The sequence below is a fragment of the Protomyctophum parallelum genome (assembly GCF_964188405.1).
Source record: "Protomyctophum parallelum genome assembly, chromosome: 10".
In the NCBI taxonomy this organism is placed as follows: domain Eukaryota; kingdom Metazoa; phylum Chordata; class Actinopteri; order Myctophiformes; family Myctophidae; genus Protomyctophum; species Protomyctophum parallelum.
Genome location: NC_139704.1, coordinates 5,697,040 through 5,714,140, shown reverse-complemented (window position 1 = coordinate 5,714,140; position 17,101 = coordinate 5,697,040). Strand labels below are relative to the sequence as shown.

Below are 17,101 nucleotides of genomic sequence, written 5' to 3'. Positions count from 1 at the left end.
GTGAGTAAGTGCCCCAATTTCTGCCAGCTCACTTCCTGCAGTCTGAGGGAAGCGTTCCTTTCCTCCTTGTCTCCTCCTCTCTAGTCTCTCTTCTAGATCACACTGCTATCTCTGTTGTCCTTTCCTATGGTCACTACATCAGCTACTATGTCTATGTCTAGTGTTCTGTCCTCCTAACCACTCAACCCATTAAGACCTGAGGCCGATTCTACAGAAAATAACACATAGTTTGTTCCAGGGACCCAGTTAGAAGCAAACATTTGAGTGACAAAATGAATATGATTTGAATGGATGGAGTCTATAAATGACGTGTGTGGGTGCTGTCGCAGGTGAAATCAGAACAAAATACACTGGCACACCGTTTTGAAACAAAATGTTATAATTTCATTTCACGTTCTATTGTTTTATAAAAGAAGCTTTGACATCAACACAAATTAATAATCGTATGTGTGTGTGTGTGTGTGTGTGTGTGTGTGTGTGTGTGTGTGTGTGTGTGTGTGTGTGTGTGTGTTGTGTGTGTGTGTGTGTGTGTGTGTGTGTGTGTGTGTGTGTGTGTGTGTGTGTGTGTGTGATACTGTTCTGTGTCAGTAAGGCAACATGCAGTCTCACAAATCACTTAAACAACAAAACTGTAAATTGATTAAAACCTTTTTTTTTTCACATCATCAACTAACAGGGATGGGGGGGGGGGGGGGGACCATGGTTGTGATTGACAGCGTTGAGAGGTGTGGCCTGTATGATGCCAACTTCATATAAAGAAGGCCCCTCATTGGCCATTATGAGCTCAGTGTAAAATGAAGGAGCGATGATTGAAAGCTGATGTCATAAGCAGCTCGCTTATCGATGTCTGAGGTAAGAAACCGTGCCAGGGATTCTGACACGAATAATAAACCTTCACTTCAATTATTCAGGCAATTAGCTTGAAAGCCACTAAAGCAGACTTCATGTGTGTGCATGTGCATGTGCGTGTGCGTGTGCGTGTGCGTGCGTGCATGCGAGTGTGTGCGTGCGTGCGCGTGTGTGACGGTGTACATGGGTGAGTTTGCGTCAGCAAATGATATCATTAAAGAAAAAGCTTTTTTGTGCAGTGTTTTTTTAAATGTACGTACATGAAAATATAAAGCAGTGTCTCCCAGTCAATGGGTCAGGTCCCATCATATATAGAGATCCCCTTTTTCATTGATTCATCTTCAAAAACTAAAACGGCATTAAAAATGTAAAGAAATGGTTGAAATGTTAGCAGATCCACAACCTTGCAATGTGTTGCATTACGTCACATGACTATGTAGGTTGTAGAGTTTCAGAAATTTCACTATTTAAATGTGGCCTACGTTATTTAATCGCATGACTGCAGTCAGCAGCATCAATTATGCATAACCGTGTGTGTGTGTGTGTGTGTGTGTGTGTGTGTGTGTGTGTGTGTGTGTGCGTGTGTGCGTGCGTGCGTGTGTGCGTGCGTGCGTGCGTGCGTGTACAGTATGGTCTGGTATTAATGTTTGGCAGCTTATTAACAGCATCACTGAGGAAAACGTTAGGGATGGCAGGTATAACGTTAGCGGACAGATTGACACCATGGACGGCTAGTAATAAGGGGGGGGGGGTGTGGTCTCTCTCTCGCTCCTCCTGTCTGTCTGTCTGTCTGTCATTGCCGCTGTCTCACTCCTTCTGTCTCACTCCTTCTGTCTCACTCCTTCCGTCCTCTTCTCACTAGACAGGAACACCAGGGGGACGAGGGAGGGGTCACTGCACGACACTAAGGAGGAGATTCTGAGGGGGAGAGAGAGAGAGAGAGATTGTTTGTCCTATGATCTGCATCTAGGGTGCCCAGATCCAAAATCAAATTGTTCATTTGAGGGACAGAAGTATCCCCTGTGTGGGACAGTGGGATGGGTTAGCAACTTATTACTTACGTTGTTATTAAATGCCTTGATGCCTTAAATGCAGGGCTTAAAGCCCAAGACAGAAAATGATTTTTTTTGCAAATCTGCAGTGATCTCATTAAATGACCCCTATGAAATCCTCAGGACTGAAATCAGTCCCCAGGACTGAGAACTTTAAGCCCTGCTTAAATGCCTAATATTGCATCATATTCACAACATCATGTTGTTATTATACTCCTTTGGCGTCTCACATTTGATTTTAAAATACACATTTTTAATACAATCAAACTCTTCTGTTTGGATGTATGGGCTGTCAATGGTTGGTGTTGCAACTCTAGATTCGATATACTCTTCCAATGAGACATTTTGACCCTGGTGTTGGGTAAGGACACCTACTATAGTTGTCAATATATATAAAGTTTTGTGAAGCCAATTGGACAACAACTTTATTATAAATTGAATAAATGTTGGCCCAAAGTTAAAATTAAATTGAGGAGACTGATGGCGGGTAAATGAGGCTGTCAGTTGAAATTGAGGTCACAGCCAGAGGTAATGGTCTATTTAACCTGGCATGTCCAGACTAATAATATCACTGCGTAGAAGATATTAGTCTGGAAGTTCGGCGTGGGAGATTAATTTCCAAGGGGTTGGCGTGCCACAATTCAAAATGTCCCACTTTGAATAGAGGGCTCTGATTGGTCACCTATACAACTCTGGGGTGAGCGGAGCCAAAATGTGTAATGTCAGACCAATCTGCCCGGGGCTTTATTTTAATTAACCCATTCTGACCTGAGATCAGATTCTAAAAATGTCTATTACATCCTGACAGTTTCATTATTAACCCATTCTGACCTGAGATCAGATTCTAAAAGTGTCTTCGATTAGAGTGGCGCGATACGAGCTTGTAGATCTGCTATTTTTCAATAGCTAAAGCACAACATGATGCCGACACCAAAATGGGTGCCCGTACAGAATGGGTTAATTAATTTTTTTTTTTTGCTGTGGCAGGTTCTCCATGCTAACGATCTATGACATGGTTGAATTTGCTGAGGGGATGGATGGGAAAATCCATGCCTCTGATTTTTACATCCCGCTAAGCGAATGCAAACCAGCATGATACTCCTGCATTATTGACGTGCATACATGTGTTTCTATTCACGTGAACGCTTGAATGCATCATACATTCATTCAGAAGAAACATTCTATTGAAGTCATTTGACATACTGTACGCATGCACACAACACACTATTACCGTTTGCACTTGCTCGCACATCCTGTCACCTTGCAAAGATTATGGCTTGTCTCTGTCTTGTTTTAGTTTTTCTGAAAACTGCAAAACTGAACCTAGGAACTATGATATTTCTTTCTCAGGCCAAATTATTTCTGGAGTAATGTGACTTACTCCCAGACGTATAGGCCAATTATTTATGCTTAAGTCCACATTGTCTTAGAGTGACTTAGGCAACATCAAATGGCGTATATTGTCACGTCACAGTCAGGTTGAGAATCACTGGCGTGAGGGTCTGTGTACGCATGTGTCGCATAATGCATTGCATTTTGAAGTTCTCAAATCGCTTTAGAATGATTCATTCATCCATCCATTCATTCACACATTGGGAGGAATGGTCTCACCTATTGAGCAGCCTCTGCAGCAGCCTCCTCTGTCTTCGCCAGGTCAGCCTGTGGGACGGACAGACAGACAGACAACCAGACAGACAAGACAAGACAAGACAAGACAAGACAAGACAAGACAAGACAAGACAAGACAAGACAAGACAAGACAAGACAAGACAGACTGTTATATGCAGCAGTGTAAATGAACACCGATGTGGAAGATGCAGCACAGTGCAAAGATTGCATTAGGGTTAAGCTGTGAAAAAAGAGCAACGTTTGCAACGCATTATAAATTATGTTTAAGCATCCTGTGTATACAGTAAAGTTCACTCTCCTGATTGGATAAAGTTGCATGGTATCTTGACCTGAAAGTGTATTTTATTTCTGTATACTAAAGAGCTGGGAGACAGGGGGACCCCAGCTGTTACTGAACAAACACTTCATTTAAAACAATGATTACTTTGGGAATACAGGGCTATCTACTGTAACACTTACTAACTAAATAAATATCACTTACACTATACTGTACCTTTAATCTCAACACCAGGTGAATGTGGTTAATGTTGTTAACGAGCACTAGTAGTTACTGCAAAACAGAAGCCTTCAGTTGAAGAACCATAACATTCTTGACTTATCTTGCAATAACAGCAGACATATTATTGTAATTATAAATAGTTTAGTGTGACTACAACCTATGTGTTACTCATTTACGTGAACGTACACAACTTATAGCATTCTGTATACTTAATTTTCACTATCATTGTATTTGTAAACTTCAGTCATTGTAACATCTTACAGATACTGTTATATTCAGTATTTTGAATTGATATGGTTCTTTGAACGGAGGCTTCAGTTTTTGAACAGGCATATCAATCATACGTAAGTCAATTTCAAACATTCCCACTGTCTACATTATGCACATTTTCCATTCATGCATCATTCGGTTTAAATGTCAGAATGCGGCTTGATAATTGTTCATGCTTTTGGAGAGACATTATTCGATTCGACATTATTTGATTCGATTGGCCTCGGGCTGTAATTATGTTATGGAAATTAAAGTTGTCATTATTTGGTTACATGAGGTTTTCATTATTACAATATTTGCATACATATTTGCTGATTGGATTATGTTTGTTTCTCAGATCGATGACGGTCAGAAAAGGAAATTACTGGCAGCACAACGCTGGTATATTATATAAGTGATTGGCTTTTCCCACTTAAATTCTGGGCGGGAAGCATTATGTTATACTTCAGCTATGTAAAAATAGCAGATCTACAAGCTCATAGCGCGGCACCCTGCCACGCTAGGAGCTTGTAGATCTGCTATTTTTGAAAAATCTTGAAAATGTGGTGCAAATCTTTGAATATATATTCTTTCAGAGCGTTTTTAACTGAAATCTTTGCTTCTGGGGGGGTCCCTGGAACAACATATTTTCAAATGGGGGTGGGCGAACAAATACACAGATCATTCTGGGGGTCCTTAGAAACAGGTTTTTCAGAAAACTGAAGACATTTATTTAGAATCGGCTTCAGGTCTTAAGCCCTTTAGACTTTGGCTATACTGCTGCAGAGGTTTTCATAACACCCCTTGGGGAGGAACAGTCTAGGCTACATGCAGGAACTGTGTAAAATGTCAGGTCGCTTGCTCAACGAAGCCAGGACACATTGACATTGGTCAATGAGTTGTGAAACTGAGGAAAAGTTAATCTCCTAACCAGTGCTGAAAATTATTAATACAAATTAATCAAGGCAATTTTAGAATTTAATAATGGTTCAGTGAATTATCTGTCTGATATAGCTTTACTAATTTCACCAATAAGTGAATGCTTGTCTGACTGTGTATTATCCAAGTTGACTTCTGGGTTTAACTTGTTAAGCAATTTATAAATATCTGACTTCTGATAAATTGTGATGAGCGCATTAGGCTAGTAGCACACAGTAGATAGATCATATTAATGGGGGCAAATATCAAAAGGTTACTTAATCGTTAGTTGAGCCTTACTCAACAGCAGCCATTTTGACTGGTAAACACACAGCTGCAGGTAAAGAAACCTTAGGCTTAAGTTGTAGGTATGTTTCATGTAATTGTTTTGTTTAATGAAACACATACCACGATATTCCCTTCAGCTATAGAAGTCAAAATGGTTGCAGTGAAAAGGTCTAGTAGCATATACATTCTCACAACCTCCACGAGGGCGGCGATCACACAATGGTCCAGATGCTGTACGGCACAAGTTCAGAACCGCGGGGTGCTTGTGGAGCGTACTGTATTTGCGTACTGTAGCTATACCCAGGTGATCAAATGAATCACAGCAGCAACAACAAAAATGATTCAGGCAGTCTTGCGTCTTATCAAACTTTGGTCAGCAGGAAGGACGGGACGACTCTCTGACCCTTGTGCTGAAAAGTTTACCGTACTATATTTTTTCCGCTCCATAGTAAATTTGACCAGGGTCTGTACTAGGTCCGCTCTTTTACCATGTATCTACCGTTCTCTTCTCTCTTTAAGTTGCTGAGAAAATATACGTCACCCCCTCCAGAATGGGAATGCTGCGGTTCGAGAGGTTGACTTTTATGCACATCTAAAAATGTGGCACGCCAGCTCAAGAGAGCTGCACCAGTAGCCTACCATAGGAATGTGATGGTTTCTAACGGTAACGTTGCATCATAGTGTGATCGCCCCCTGTAAAGGCTGACCAAAAAACATTTTGGCAGCACCATGCCATGCAGTGCCACGCCCACCACCACCCCAAACCAATCAGGCACCTCCTGAGCCACTGGTCCCGCCTCCTCCTGTTTCCGCCAATCAACAATAAACAAAGACAGAAGGTTAAGTATACATTATGGACTGTATGGAAGAATTCCACCCTTTGTTTTGATCAGGTTACACGCGCATGCACGCGCGCACATACATACGCGCACACACACACACACACACACACACACACACACACACACACACACACACACACACACACACACACACACACACACACACACACACACACACACACACACCTTAAAAATAAATAAGTTATGAATAAACCAATGGCAAAAAACTACTTTCTGGCCTTGACAGAAAACAGAAAAGTCCTATTATTAAACAACGTTAAATGACTATGAACTCACTTTGCCACTCACTGTATGCATGTACAATGTGCATACCCCAGGGGCGTATCCTCACCTGGTCCTACTTGGGCCTAGGCCCAGGTATTTCCGAACTCGGCCCAGCAAAAAATAAAATATAAAAAATCCCCCTAATAGGCCTATATGATGACAGTAGCGTCATTGCATAACATAATGTGAATGCAATCACTGCAGCTGCATTCAATTTAGCAAAGGGTGTATTATTATTATTATTATTATTATTATTATTATTAATTTTCCTATTTGGATCCGTAGCCACTGGCACTGCCTAGTTTGTCCATCTGTACCTTGCATGGATTGATTGATCATGCCTGCCTGATGCCTGACATCATGTGCTTGTTTCTAGAATGTGGCAGATTTGTTTGTCTTCACCCCAGAAACTTGCGTCTTTGTTTATGATGAAATATTAATGAGACGCCTCTCTGAGAGTATCCTAAATGTTAGCCTCACAATATCAAAGGTTTTTGTAAAGAAAGGAAGTGAGCAGTGCCTAGAGGAGCTAGCCTACTGTAGGCCTACAACAGTTGTATAGGCCTACTGAGGACTTCAGCTTTACTGGGAAACTCCACAACAGCATCCGCCCTTGATTATGGATTACTACATGTTTGAAGACATCAAAGGTCAGAATTGAATTGTAATTTTTGCTGAATTGATTTTCATCGATTGTGCCCATGTTGTCTGCTGCTATGCTATGGGGTGCTGGTGCTATCTTGCTAATTTGTAATTTGGAAGTGAGTTGAAAGAAACTAGCTGTTAATTGTTAAACTCTGCAGTCTTCAATACTACACTAATACTTCAATACCAGTAGGGTGCCTGGGAGAGAGTGTGCATGTTGTTGTTTTACGGTTGTTGAGGAGCTCTCTTCCTATATGTCCAGTTTTGAGGTTTGTGTAAACACAAACATTGTGTAAACACAAACATTGAATGCCATTGACAATGGATGGCCAGCTTTGAATGTTTGTGTAAACACAAACATTGTGTAAACACAAACATTGTGTAAACACAAACATTGAATGCCATTGACAATGGATGGCCAGCTTTGAATGTTTGTGTAAACACAAACATTGTGTAAACACAAACATTGAAGATGAAGGTGTGATTTTTTTGTTTACATTTGGGAATGTGATGGGATGAAGTGTCTTGTAGCAGCCTGACATTACACCTGTCAATCTCTAAGACACCTGACTTAATATTTTTAGGAAATTGAAGGCAAACACGAGTATTAATTAATTCAATTTTTTTTGCGCGCACAGTGTGCCCAGGCAGATTTTCCCAGGCCAATTAAGGTAATAATTAAATCCTGCATACGCCACTGGCATACCTCTCTATAATATCCAAGTTACATACAATATAAACAGTAGACACAGATACAATACACAGGATGTTACATCACAGGAAGTAGACTCACCGCGTTGACTAGTCCGCTCGACACAGCTGCGTTCTCCACGCCCTCCACGGCTGCCGTAGCGACGTCGTTAGCCCCGGCTACCGTGGTGTCGGCCACGATGTTGGCCTGGTCCGTTGTTTTCTGGGCCACTATACAGGGACGGACAGGAAACAGGAAGTATAGTCACTGTAACCTAAGTCACTCACATGCTTTAATATATTTTTATAGGCTAATAACTATCTATTTTATATTATATTATTAATAAATAAAACAATTGTCAACAGTTCAATATTAAACAAATTTAATTTAAAATTAAATCAATCGATTTAATCAATTATAAATAATAGTTGGATGGAGGAAAATATTTAAATTAAAAACAATCACAGTTTTTTTTTTTAAACTGCGAAAGTTGCTCATCCACAACCATCCACAACGTGTCGCAAAGCTTTGGTTTGTAGTTGGGCTACTGGTATGACGAGACGGGAGAATTAAGCTCCAGTGGTTCATCAGATTAATAACCCATTCTGACCTGAGATCAGATTCATACGAGGTTTCCGCCGGACACACACTGGTCTGATGAACCCATTCTGACCTGAGATCAGATTCTAAAAATGTTCAGTCGCTCTTCGATTTTTCAAAAATAGCTAAAAGCATAACATGATGCTGACACCAAAATGGGTGCCCGGTCAGAATGGGTTAAATCAAACTAAATACAGTATATATATTTTACAATTCTTTGACAAATACAGAAATAGATGATCAAATACAAGTCACTTCTCGATTGTTCGATGAATGGAAACAATATAGAATAATCACTAATAAAATAATGTCTAGTTGCAGCCCTATATGTAGAGGAAATGATTTTAATATAAATCTATATCATTGATTTACCTGTGTTTACACCAGAGACAACTCCCTCCTTGGTTTTGTTCCCTGAAACATAACAAAAATAAACTTGTAAAATCATTGTATAACATCCTATAAAACTTTAGAACCTTTGAGTTAAACATCTTTTTTGATCTCTGAAAATAATGCTTAGAACAGAATGAGTTGCCGTGTGGTTGATTTAGTTTCAAACGGTATGTTACATTATATCAATGCTGTCTCTTATCTCCATATTCTAACCGTATCTAACCTTTCTTTTTTCCATAAATTAACCCCCTATTTGATCATGCATCAAAAGTAGCAGATCTGCAAGCTTGAAACATGGCGCGAAGCGGCACATTTTAGGCTTGTAGATCTGCAACAGAATTTAACCCATTCTGACCTGAGATCAGATTCTAAAAATGTCAGTCGTTCTTCGATTTTTCAAAAATAGCAGACCTACAAGCTCGTATCGCGCCACTCGGTGGCGCGATACGAGCTTGTAGATCTGCTATTTTTCAATAGATAAAGCATAACATGATGCCGACACCAAAATGGGTGCCCGGTCAGAATGGGTTAATTTGATTTTGGACTAAGTTTCCACCCAACAGAGACGATTATGTGTACAGTAGTCAGGTTATTCCTGGTGCACGACACCAGCGCACATACAACTAACTATGAGTCTAGGAGCAAAGATAACATCACAACTGTACACGTCAATATACAGCAAACGTGCAAAGAAGAAACAGTGCAGACAGCTGTAGCTTGTTGTTCATCGAGCTCAATAGATCTGTGTGTGTGTGTGTGTGTGTGTGTGTGTGTGTGTGTGTGTGTGTGTGTGTGTGTGTGTGTGTGTGTGTGTGTGTGTGTGTGTGTGTGTGTGTGTGTGTGTGTGTGTGTGTGTGTGTGTGTGTGTGTGTGTGTGTGTGTGTGTGAGATTGGTCTCCCGAGACCAATCATGGTGGTGTTTGACTTTGATGCTTCAGAGCAACAGGCTGTGAGCACACACACACACACACACACACACACACACACACACACACACACACACACACACACACACACACGCACTCACACACACATACTGTACAGTCGTTCTTTGTTGGACCTCAGTCCGGCCTGTCAGACAAAGACTCCTTGAGGATTTACTCTGTGTGTGTGTGTGTGTGTGTGTGTGTGTGTGTGTGTGTGTGTGTGTGTGTGTGTGTGTGTGTGTGTGTGTGTGTGTGTGTGTTGGGACTTGGGAGACAAAGACAGATTGAGTGAAAGAGAGAGCCACAGAAACAAGGGAGTCATTTGAGTCGATAAAATTGTGTGTGTGTGTGTGTGTGTGTGTGTTTGTGTGAGGGTGTGTGTGTGTGTGTGTGTGTGTGTGTGTGTGTGTGTGTGTGTGTGTGTGTGTGTGTGTGTGTGTGTGTGTGTGTGTGTGTGTGTGTGCGCGCGCGTACGACAGACAGACGCGTGCAACAGACATACAGACAGACAGACAGGATGTCGTAATGCAGTGATTGATATGCTTCAGGCCAGGCGCAGACAGTGACAGTGACCACCATTTCATACATTTCATCTCTCCAGTCTAAACCCAATCAGTAAAATCTGTTGTTGGTTCTGTGTATAGTTACTGTACGCCCTCTCAGAGTCACAGAGCCATACTGTAACTCCTCAAGGACCCATGCACAGAGTCCAGGGACGGCTGCAGTAACCATGGCGACGATGATGATGACGAATGGTATCCGTGGTGAAGGATTCAGGATAGTTGAAGAAGTATGTTGCATGGTTGAACTTGAGAGAGCTGTTAAGTCTGCACATGCGCCTTCTGTCTTCACCTCCTGTCAAGCTGTCTGTGTCCAGCCTATAGCGTCTGTGGGGCTGAACATTCAGTGCTATTTACCTCAGGAAATGGTAGATCCCTGCAGGTGTCGAGGGAGATACTATACATATACACAGTATAGGGTTTAAAGATAAATACTTTTTCTGTTTTGTATGTGTCTACCAACCGTGTGGTTGAAATATTCAAATATGTCTTCCCTGTGTATATTTGGTTTCTTCCTGAAAGCTGAAAGCCTTTGAGTCAAAAGGCCCAGTCGAAATACACTATACTTTAGTGACATCATAACCCTTCATACGAGGTTTCCGCCGGAAAAACACTGGGTCTGATTAACCCATTCTGACCTGAGATCAGATTCTAGAAATGTCAGTCGCTCTTCGATTTTTCAAAAAATAGCAGACCTACAAGCTCGTATCGCGCCACTCGGTGGCGCGATATGAGCTTGTAGATCTGCTATTTTTAAATAGCTAAAGCATAACATGATGCCGACAACAAAATGGGTGCCCGGTCAGAATGGGTTAAGTTCAGGTGCGGTGCTAAAGTGATAACCCGGTATACTTAATGAACTGGTGGGTGTGGCAACATAAAAATAAATAAATCTTCCTCATATATTAGCCTTCCTGATGGTCATGTTTTAGGGAGCACGGCACTCCATCTTTAAGACGGGGTTTAAGGAAGCCCCGATGGCGAAAGAAGTCGGTTATTTCGCACGCACGCACGCGCGCACGCACACAAACTCACAAACACACAGAGGACATGCATGTCATTGTTGTTGCCCCCATTAGACAATAGATACTGGAACATGGAACATTACTGGTCCATGTTCCAACACACGGGTCACTGTGTTGAACACTGCACACACACAAACACACACACACACACGAACACACGTACACTTGCTGCTCCACAGAGCACTGTGTGTATTCATGTACTGTATTGATTAGATCACAGTGTGCCGGGTGTTACGTGAGATCAGATTATGGAACGAGCATGGAAACTGCATGTTGCACAGTCACACGCACGCACGCACACCATCGAATCCTCAACGTTTGCATTTCATTTACTCCTTCGTCCTGAGACCAATTCAATAAAATAATACTGTTTTACTTAATGTTTATGTTTAATCTTTCTAACTATAGTCCATCTACAGTATACGGACACAAATCATGTACAGACATGTCTATAGATGCCTTGTAAGTCCCACTCCCCGCATAATATGCCAGTGTCGTCAACGCCCATGCATGTGAAATTCCAGATGGATTGACCAACCCTCTGAAATGCAGGAGAACGGCCATCATGTAACCATGAAGTCCCTATCCACCCATTTGTCCGTTATATGTCACTGGAGCACTCCGTCTCCGAGTGTTACTTTCTTGCTGACACAACTGATGAAAGCATTTCGTAATTGAAGCTTTTGCCCTTTATTGACGTCACATAATACAGGTATACAGCCGGCTATGTGAACAACAACAACAACAACACCAACGCAATATTTCATCGGTGCACCATGTCTAAATAGCCCAGCCCTGCTTGGTCTATACTGCTTGCTTTGCATTTAAATCCAGGCCCTTTATAACTTTCCAGCTCATCTGCTGGTGTTGTGTGTGGGTGTGCAATAAATCTCATTCTGACCGGGCACCCATTTTGGTGTTGGCATCATGTTATGCTTTAGCTATTGAAAAATAGCAGATCTACAAGCTCATAGCGCGCCACCGAGTGGCGCGCTACGAGCTTGTAGGTCTGCTATTTTTGAAAAATCGAAGAACGACTGACATTTTTTAGAATCTGATCTCAGGTCAGAATGGGTCAATCAGACCAATGTGTGTCCAGTGGAATCCTCGTGAATCTGATCTCAGGCCAGATCCAGCATGCTGCTTCATATCACACAGACACAGCCTTGGTACGGTTTGCATGTCAAACCCAATGAACGGCACAAATGAACATTAACAGTTTCCGTGCCTTGAATGGATTACTCCAGGTTAATGTCGCTGCCGTATCGGACATACCCGCCTTTTGTTTTATGTGTTTAATCCGCCGTAATGTAATGAATCAAAAGAAAATCCGTCTTCGTAGCGGAGTATGAGACTGGATGCCTTCGCTGAGATGACAAAACCGGAAATCGTCACATGCTGTGGGCTGCTAGGGCTTCTGGGAAATTGAGGCCAATGGAAATGCATTGGGTGCAACGCCTCATTGAAACCAATCTTGTGTGCGTCTTCCGCGTGCACCAAGATGGTGGATGCTACACACAGATCATAACAAACCACGGGAGCTTTTTTTGATGGATTTTCGCGGATTAAAAGCCCAAATAATTCAGCGTATGCTCTAAAGGTAATACAACAATCTCGGCAGTGAAGGGGGGTTGATTAAAATGCGGGTTAATCGTAAAAAACAGTCAAACTGTTAATGGTCTTATGGCTGCGTATCAGTTTTCCGACTTCTTTTAAATTAAAAGATAATGGGCTTTTTACTCGAGTTGTGTCCCATAAAAAAAGTCGTTCTGTGACCCACTGTTTGGAAAACTTTATAGGCTATTATGTCACCATAAAAACAGCTGTGCTACACGCACGCACGCACGCCCGCACGCACACACACACACACACACACACACACACACACACACACACACACACACACGTGCGCACTACACAAGCACACAGAGAGAGAAATTGGGCCACAGAGACAGAGATGGAGAGAGAACCTCCAAGGTTAAATATGTTCCTCCATAAATAAGATATAATAAGACAACTTTGCATAGTTAATCACCCACAGATATCCCAGGAGGGATTTATACATGTACAGCGCCATTCCTTCTTTATGCTCTTATAGTTTTAAATGTGTGTTTTTGGTTTATTAGGCCTATACGCAGTATATGATCATTAATACACATTACAGCGGTAGTAACGTCAACTCCTCATCTGGGAGAGGATTGGTCATATGCAACAGTCGACATTTAAACGTATAATAAAAAAGTGAGAGGAGATCAAATATAATGTTGTGGTAAGGACAAAACCTTGTACAGTATATCCATATTTCAACTCCAAAACTCAGGAAATGAAAAATATACAATTTTCAGGAAATTAATATAACCGGTATATTTTGAAAACAAAGCAATACTGCCTCATCAAAATAGTTTGAAAGTCCAAAGGAGTGAAGAGGTTTTGTCCGAAGCATTTCTTCTACTTTATATTGGTCCAATATTTTCGAAACAACACACAGACGTAAAGGGTGTTCAATAGCACCGATTTATTAAAAATAATAATAATCTAAAACGTTTAATGTTTGTAAATGAATGCCCATCAAACAAGTGGAAATGGTAAATGTTGCATTCATATAGCACCTTTATCTAAGGCACTTTACATATAATATGTGCATTACATTCACCATTCACATACACATTCATACACCGATGGCGGAGGAAACCATGCAAGGCACCAACCTGCTCATCGGGAGCAATTAGGAGTCTTGCTCAAGGACAGTTCGACACTAACTCTGAGGAGCCCGGGATCGAATTGAGAACCTTCTCGTTCCCAAGCGGTTGAAGCGGCCACTCTATACCTCTGATCCACTCCACAAAAGTAATGAAAATAGCAGATTTACAAGCTCACAGCAGGGTGTCGCCATGAGCTTGCAGGTCAGCTATAGATGAATTCAGAAACGGGTCTCATGGTCGCAGCTTGCGTATTTCCTGTGTAGGCGGACTCGACGTAGCTGCGGGGTTTAAACCCTCACCAGTGTCGTGGAAATTAAGATGTAAACATTTAATAATACTCCTTTATGACTCCATTATCATTATTATGAATCGTCCTTTTCGAGCATGTGTCCCACAGACCGCCTTTACACCAGGCGCATATCTTCTACTACAGTGAACGGTAGAGTGACTGATGTTAGTCTGCCTCAAACGTTACTCTTTTACCTGCTTTTTTACTAACACTAACATTACAAAGACGCCCAGAACATCAAGATGAACCTGTGTAGTTTATGGCTGCTCCAACAGTAGTGGCAACATTCCAAAAAGAATAAAAACGGAATGTCAAAATATCCACCACGGTATAGCTGAGACCAGAGCCATTGAGTAATGGTTGAGACGAAACAGTGAAAGGTCCTGAAACATGCATAACGTCAGTCTTACCCAATACCCAATCTTTCTGTTTTATGAACACGTGGCTGCCGTACTTTCTACCTCATACTTTAAATGCTTAGTATGAGGTATAAAGCACAGCAGCCTTGTGTTCATAAAACAGAAAGATTGGTATTGTGTAAGACGTTATGTATCGTCGAGTCTGCCACTCCGCCTACAGGAAATACGTAAACTGCGACCATGAGACCCGTTTTTGAATTAGTCTATAGGATTATCACTATTTTACTATAAAAAAATATATAATAATAAAAAAGGAACATTTCATATAGGTTTCCACCTGACAGTGCCGATATGCAACGTTGACATTTAAAGGTATATTCAGTGATTTCACTCAAAAAACCTTAGGTTTCGTTTTTGGCTGTGGGACCCAGCCTTTCGTCCAATCAGGATAGAGAGTCAAAAACGAAACCTAAGGTTTTTTGACCCCCAGGTGTTAAAGGTATATTCAGTGATTTCACTTAATTAAAATATCACTTATTTTTTTGTTTTGTTGTGATAATCCTCCCTACTATAGAGTGTGCTGGCCATATAAGGAGTTCCTCCCTGTCCCCAGTTAACCCCTGGGGGTCAAAAAACCTTAGGTTTCGTTTTTGACTCTCTATCCTGATTGGACGAAAGGCTGGGTCCCACAGCCAAAAACGAAACCTAAGGTTTTTTGAGTGAAATCACTGAATATACCTTTAACTGGGGACAGGGAGGAACTCCTTATATGGCCAGCACACTCTATAGTAGGGAGGATTATCACAACAAAACAAAAAAATAAGTTATATTTGAATTAAGTGAAATCACTGAATATAGGCTACCTTTAAAAAAAGCAATTTAATAAAATTATGTAATAATAAAAAGTAATGCAATGTAGTAATAATGTAATGAAAAAAGGTGAGGGAGGAGATTAAATATTGTATGTGATATTAGTAATGAGAGCGTTGTATGAATCTATGACCCCCCCCCCCCCTCATCGAGACTGAGTGGCAAAACATTGAGCAGCATGGAGTATTGGAGTTTGGAAGCGCTTGTTGGAAATCACTTGACGATACTGCATGCCACCTGTTTCTAATTTGCACATAATGCAGGAGGCAGTCAGGCAGCAGGACGTTGCATTATTAAAAACGAGCGCTTCCAAACTGAAACAAACCTGCACGGAATTTCTTGACAGAAAGTAGCTGAGTCATAACATGTCATGGTGGGTTCTTATGAAAACAATCCTTGTAGTTGGTGATTTGTTTAATACAAGCAGATAGGACTTTTCTGTTTGGATGTACAGTATGGGCTGTCAAGGCCAGAAAGTAGTTATCTTTTTGCCACTCAGTACTAGGCATTCACGCATACCTTCTGTACGACAAGTAAGACGCGCAAACGCGGGAACAATTAGAATAAATTACATACTTTTTTAAGGTTTTATTTTGAAGTTAAGTTTTTGAAGTTAAGTGTTTTTAAAGTTTTTTTTAAGTTAAGTTTTTTTTGTGTTTTTTTAAGTTTTTAAGATTTTATTTTTAAGTTAAGTTTTTTGAAGTTAAGTGTTTTTAAAGGTTTTTTTTAAGTTAAGTTTTTTCTTTTTCATTTTAAGTTAAGTTTTTTCTTTTTCATTTTAAGTTAAGTTTTTTTTATGTTAAGTTTTTTTTAAGTTAAGTTGTGTGTGTGTGTGTGTGTGTGTGTGTGTGTGTGTGTGAGCAGCGTGTGTGTGTGTGTGTGTGTGTGTGTGTGTGAGCAGCAAGATTTGTGAGTTGCTGTGATAGGAGAAGGATATCAAATGGAACACAACCACCCTAAAGACTAAGCATTGTGTATATTCCTGCACTATACCTGCATCGAGTGACCTGGGTACATAGAATTTGATCTATTGAAGATTCTGACCTTCAAATGTACATAATTTTTGTATTGATTGTATTGCTGTATTGTTGTATTGTTCTTTCTGCTTTGGCAATGTAAACGTATGTTTTCTCATGCCAATAAAGCCCTTTGAATTGAATTGAATTGAGTGCGTGCGTGTGTGTGTTTTGTGTGATACAGCTGCGCCCTCTGGTGGCGGGCGGGTGGTGTAACAGCGGGACAGACACACACACAGACAGACATGATCTGCAGGGTCTCATAGTTAGTGCTCAATGCATTCGCAATGATGTCAAACGCATAGCCTCAGAGAGGAATGGAGCTGTTTGAAGTGTGATCAGTTCCACTTGCCTACTTGATGAAGAAAGAGAATCCAGGAAATGCAAACGATACATAATGATTCACTGACACTG

At 41.0% G+C, this 17,101-nt stretch overlaps 1 protein-coding gene across 2 annotated transcripts in view; it reads right to left on the bottom strand.

Annotated features, from left to right (window-relative positions):
• Positions 1-370: 370 nt before the first annotated feature.
• sncga (synuclein, gamma a) overlaps positions 371-17,101 on the bottom strand; it is a 20,898-nt gene continuing 4,167 nt past the window's right edge. Inside the window, exons 2-6 of one of the 2 annotated variants that reach the window (XM_083775585.1) lie at positions 8,920-8,961; positions 8,050-8,177; positions 6,261-6,287; positions 3,513-3,560; positions 371-1,767 (exon numbers count right to left, since the gene is read on the bottom strand). In XM_083775585.1, the coding sequence (XP_083631711.1) occupies positions 3,513-3,560; positions 6,261-6,287; positions 8,050-8,177; positions 8,920-8,961 (245 nt within the window). In that variant the 3' untranslated portion in view covers positions 371-1,767. The remainder of the gene's footprint in view (positions 1,768-3,512; positions 3,561-6,260; positions 6,288-8,049; positions 8,178-8,919; positions 8,962-17,101) is intronic. The other variant, XM_083775586.1, reaches the window with a different exon arrangement.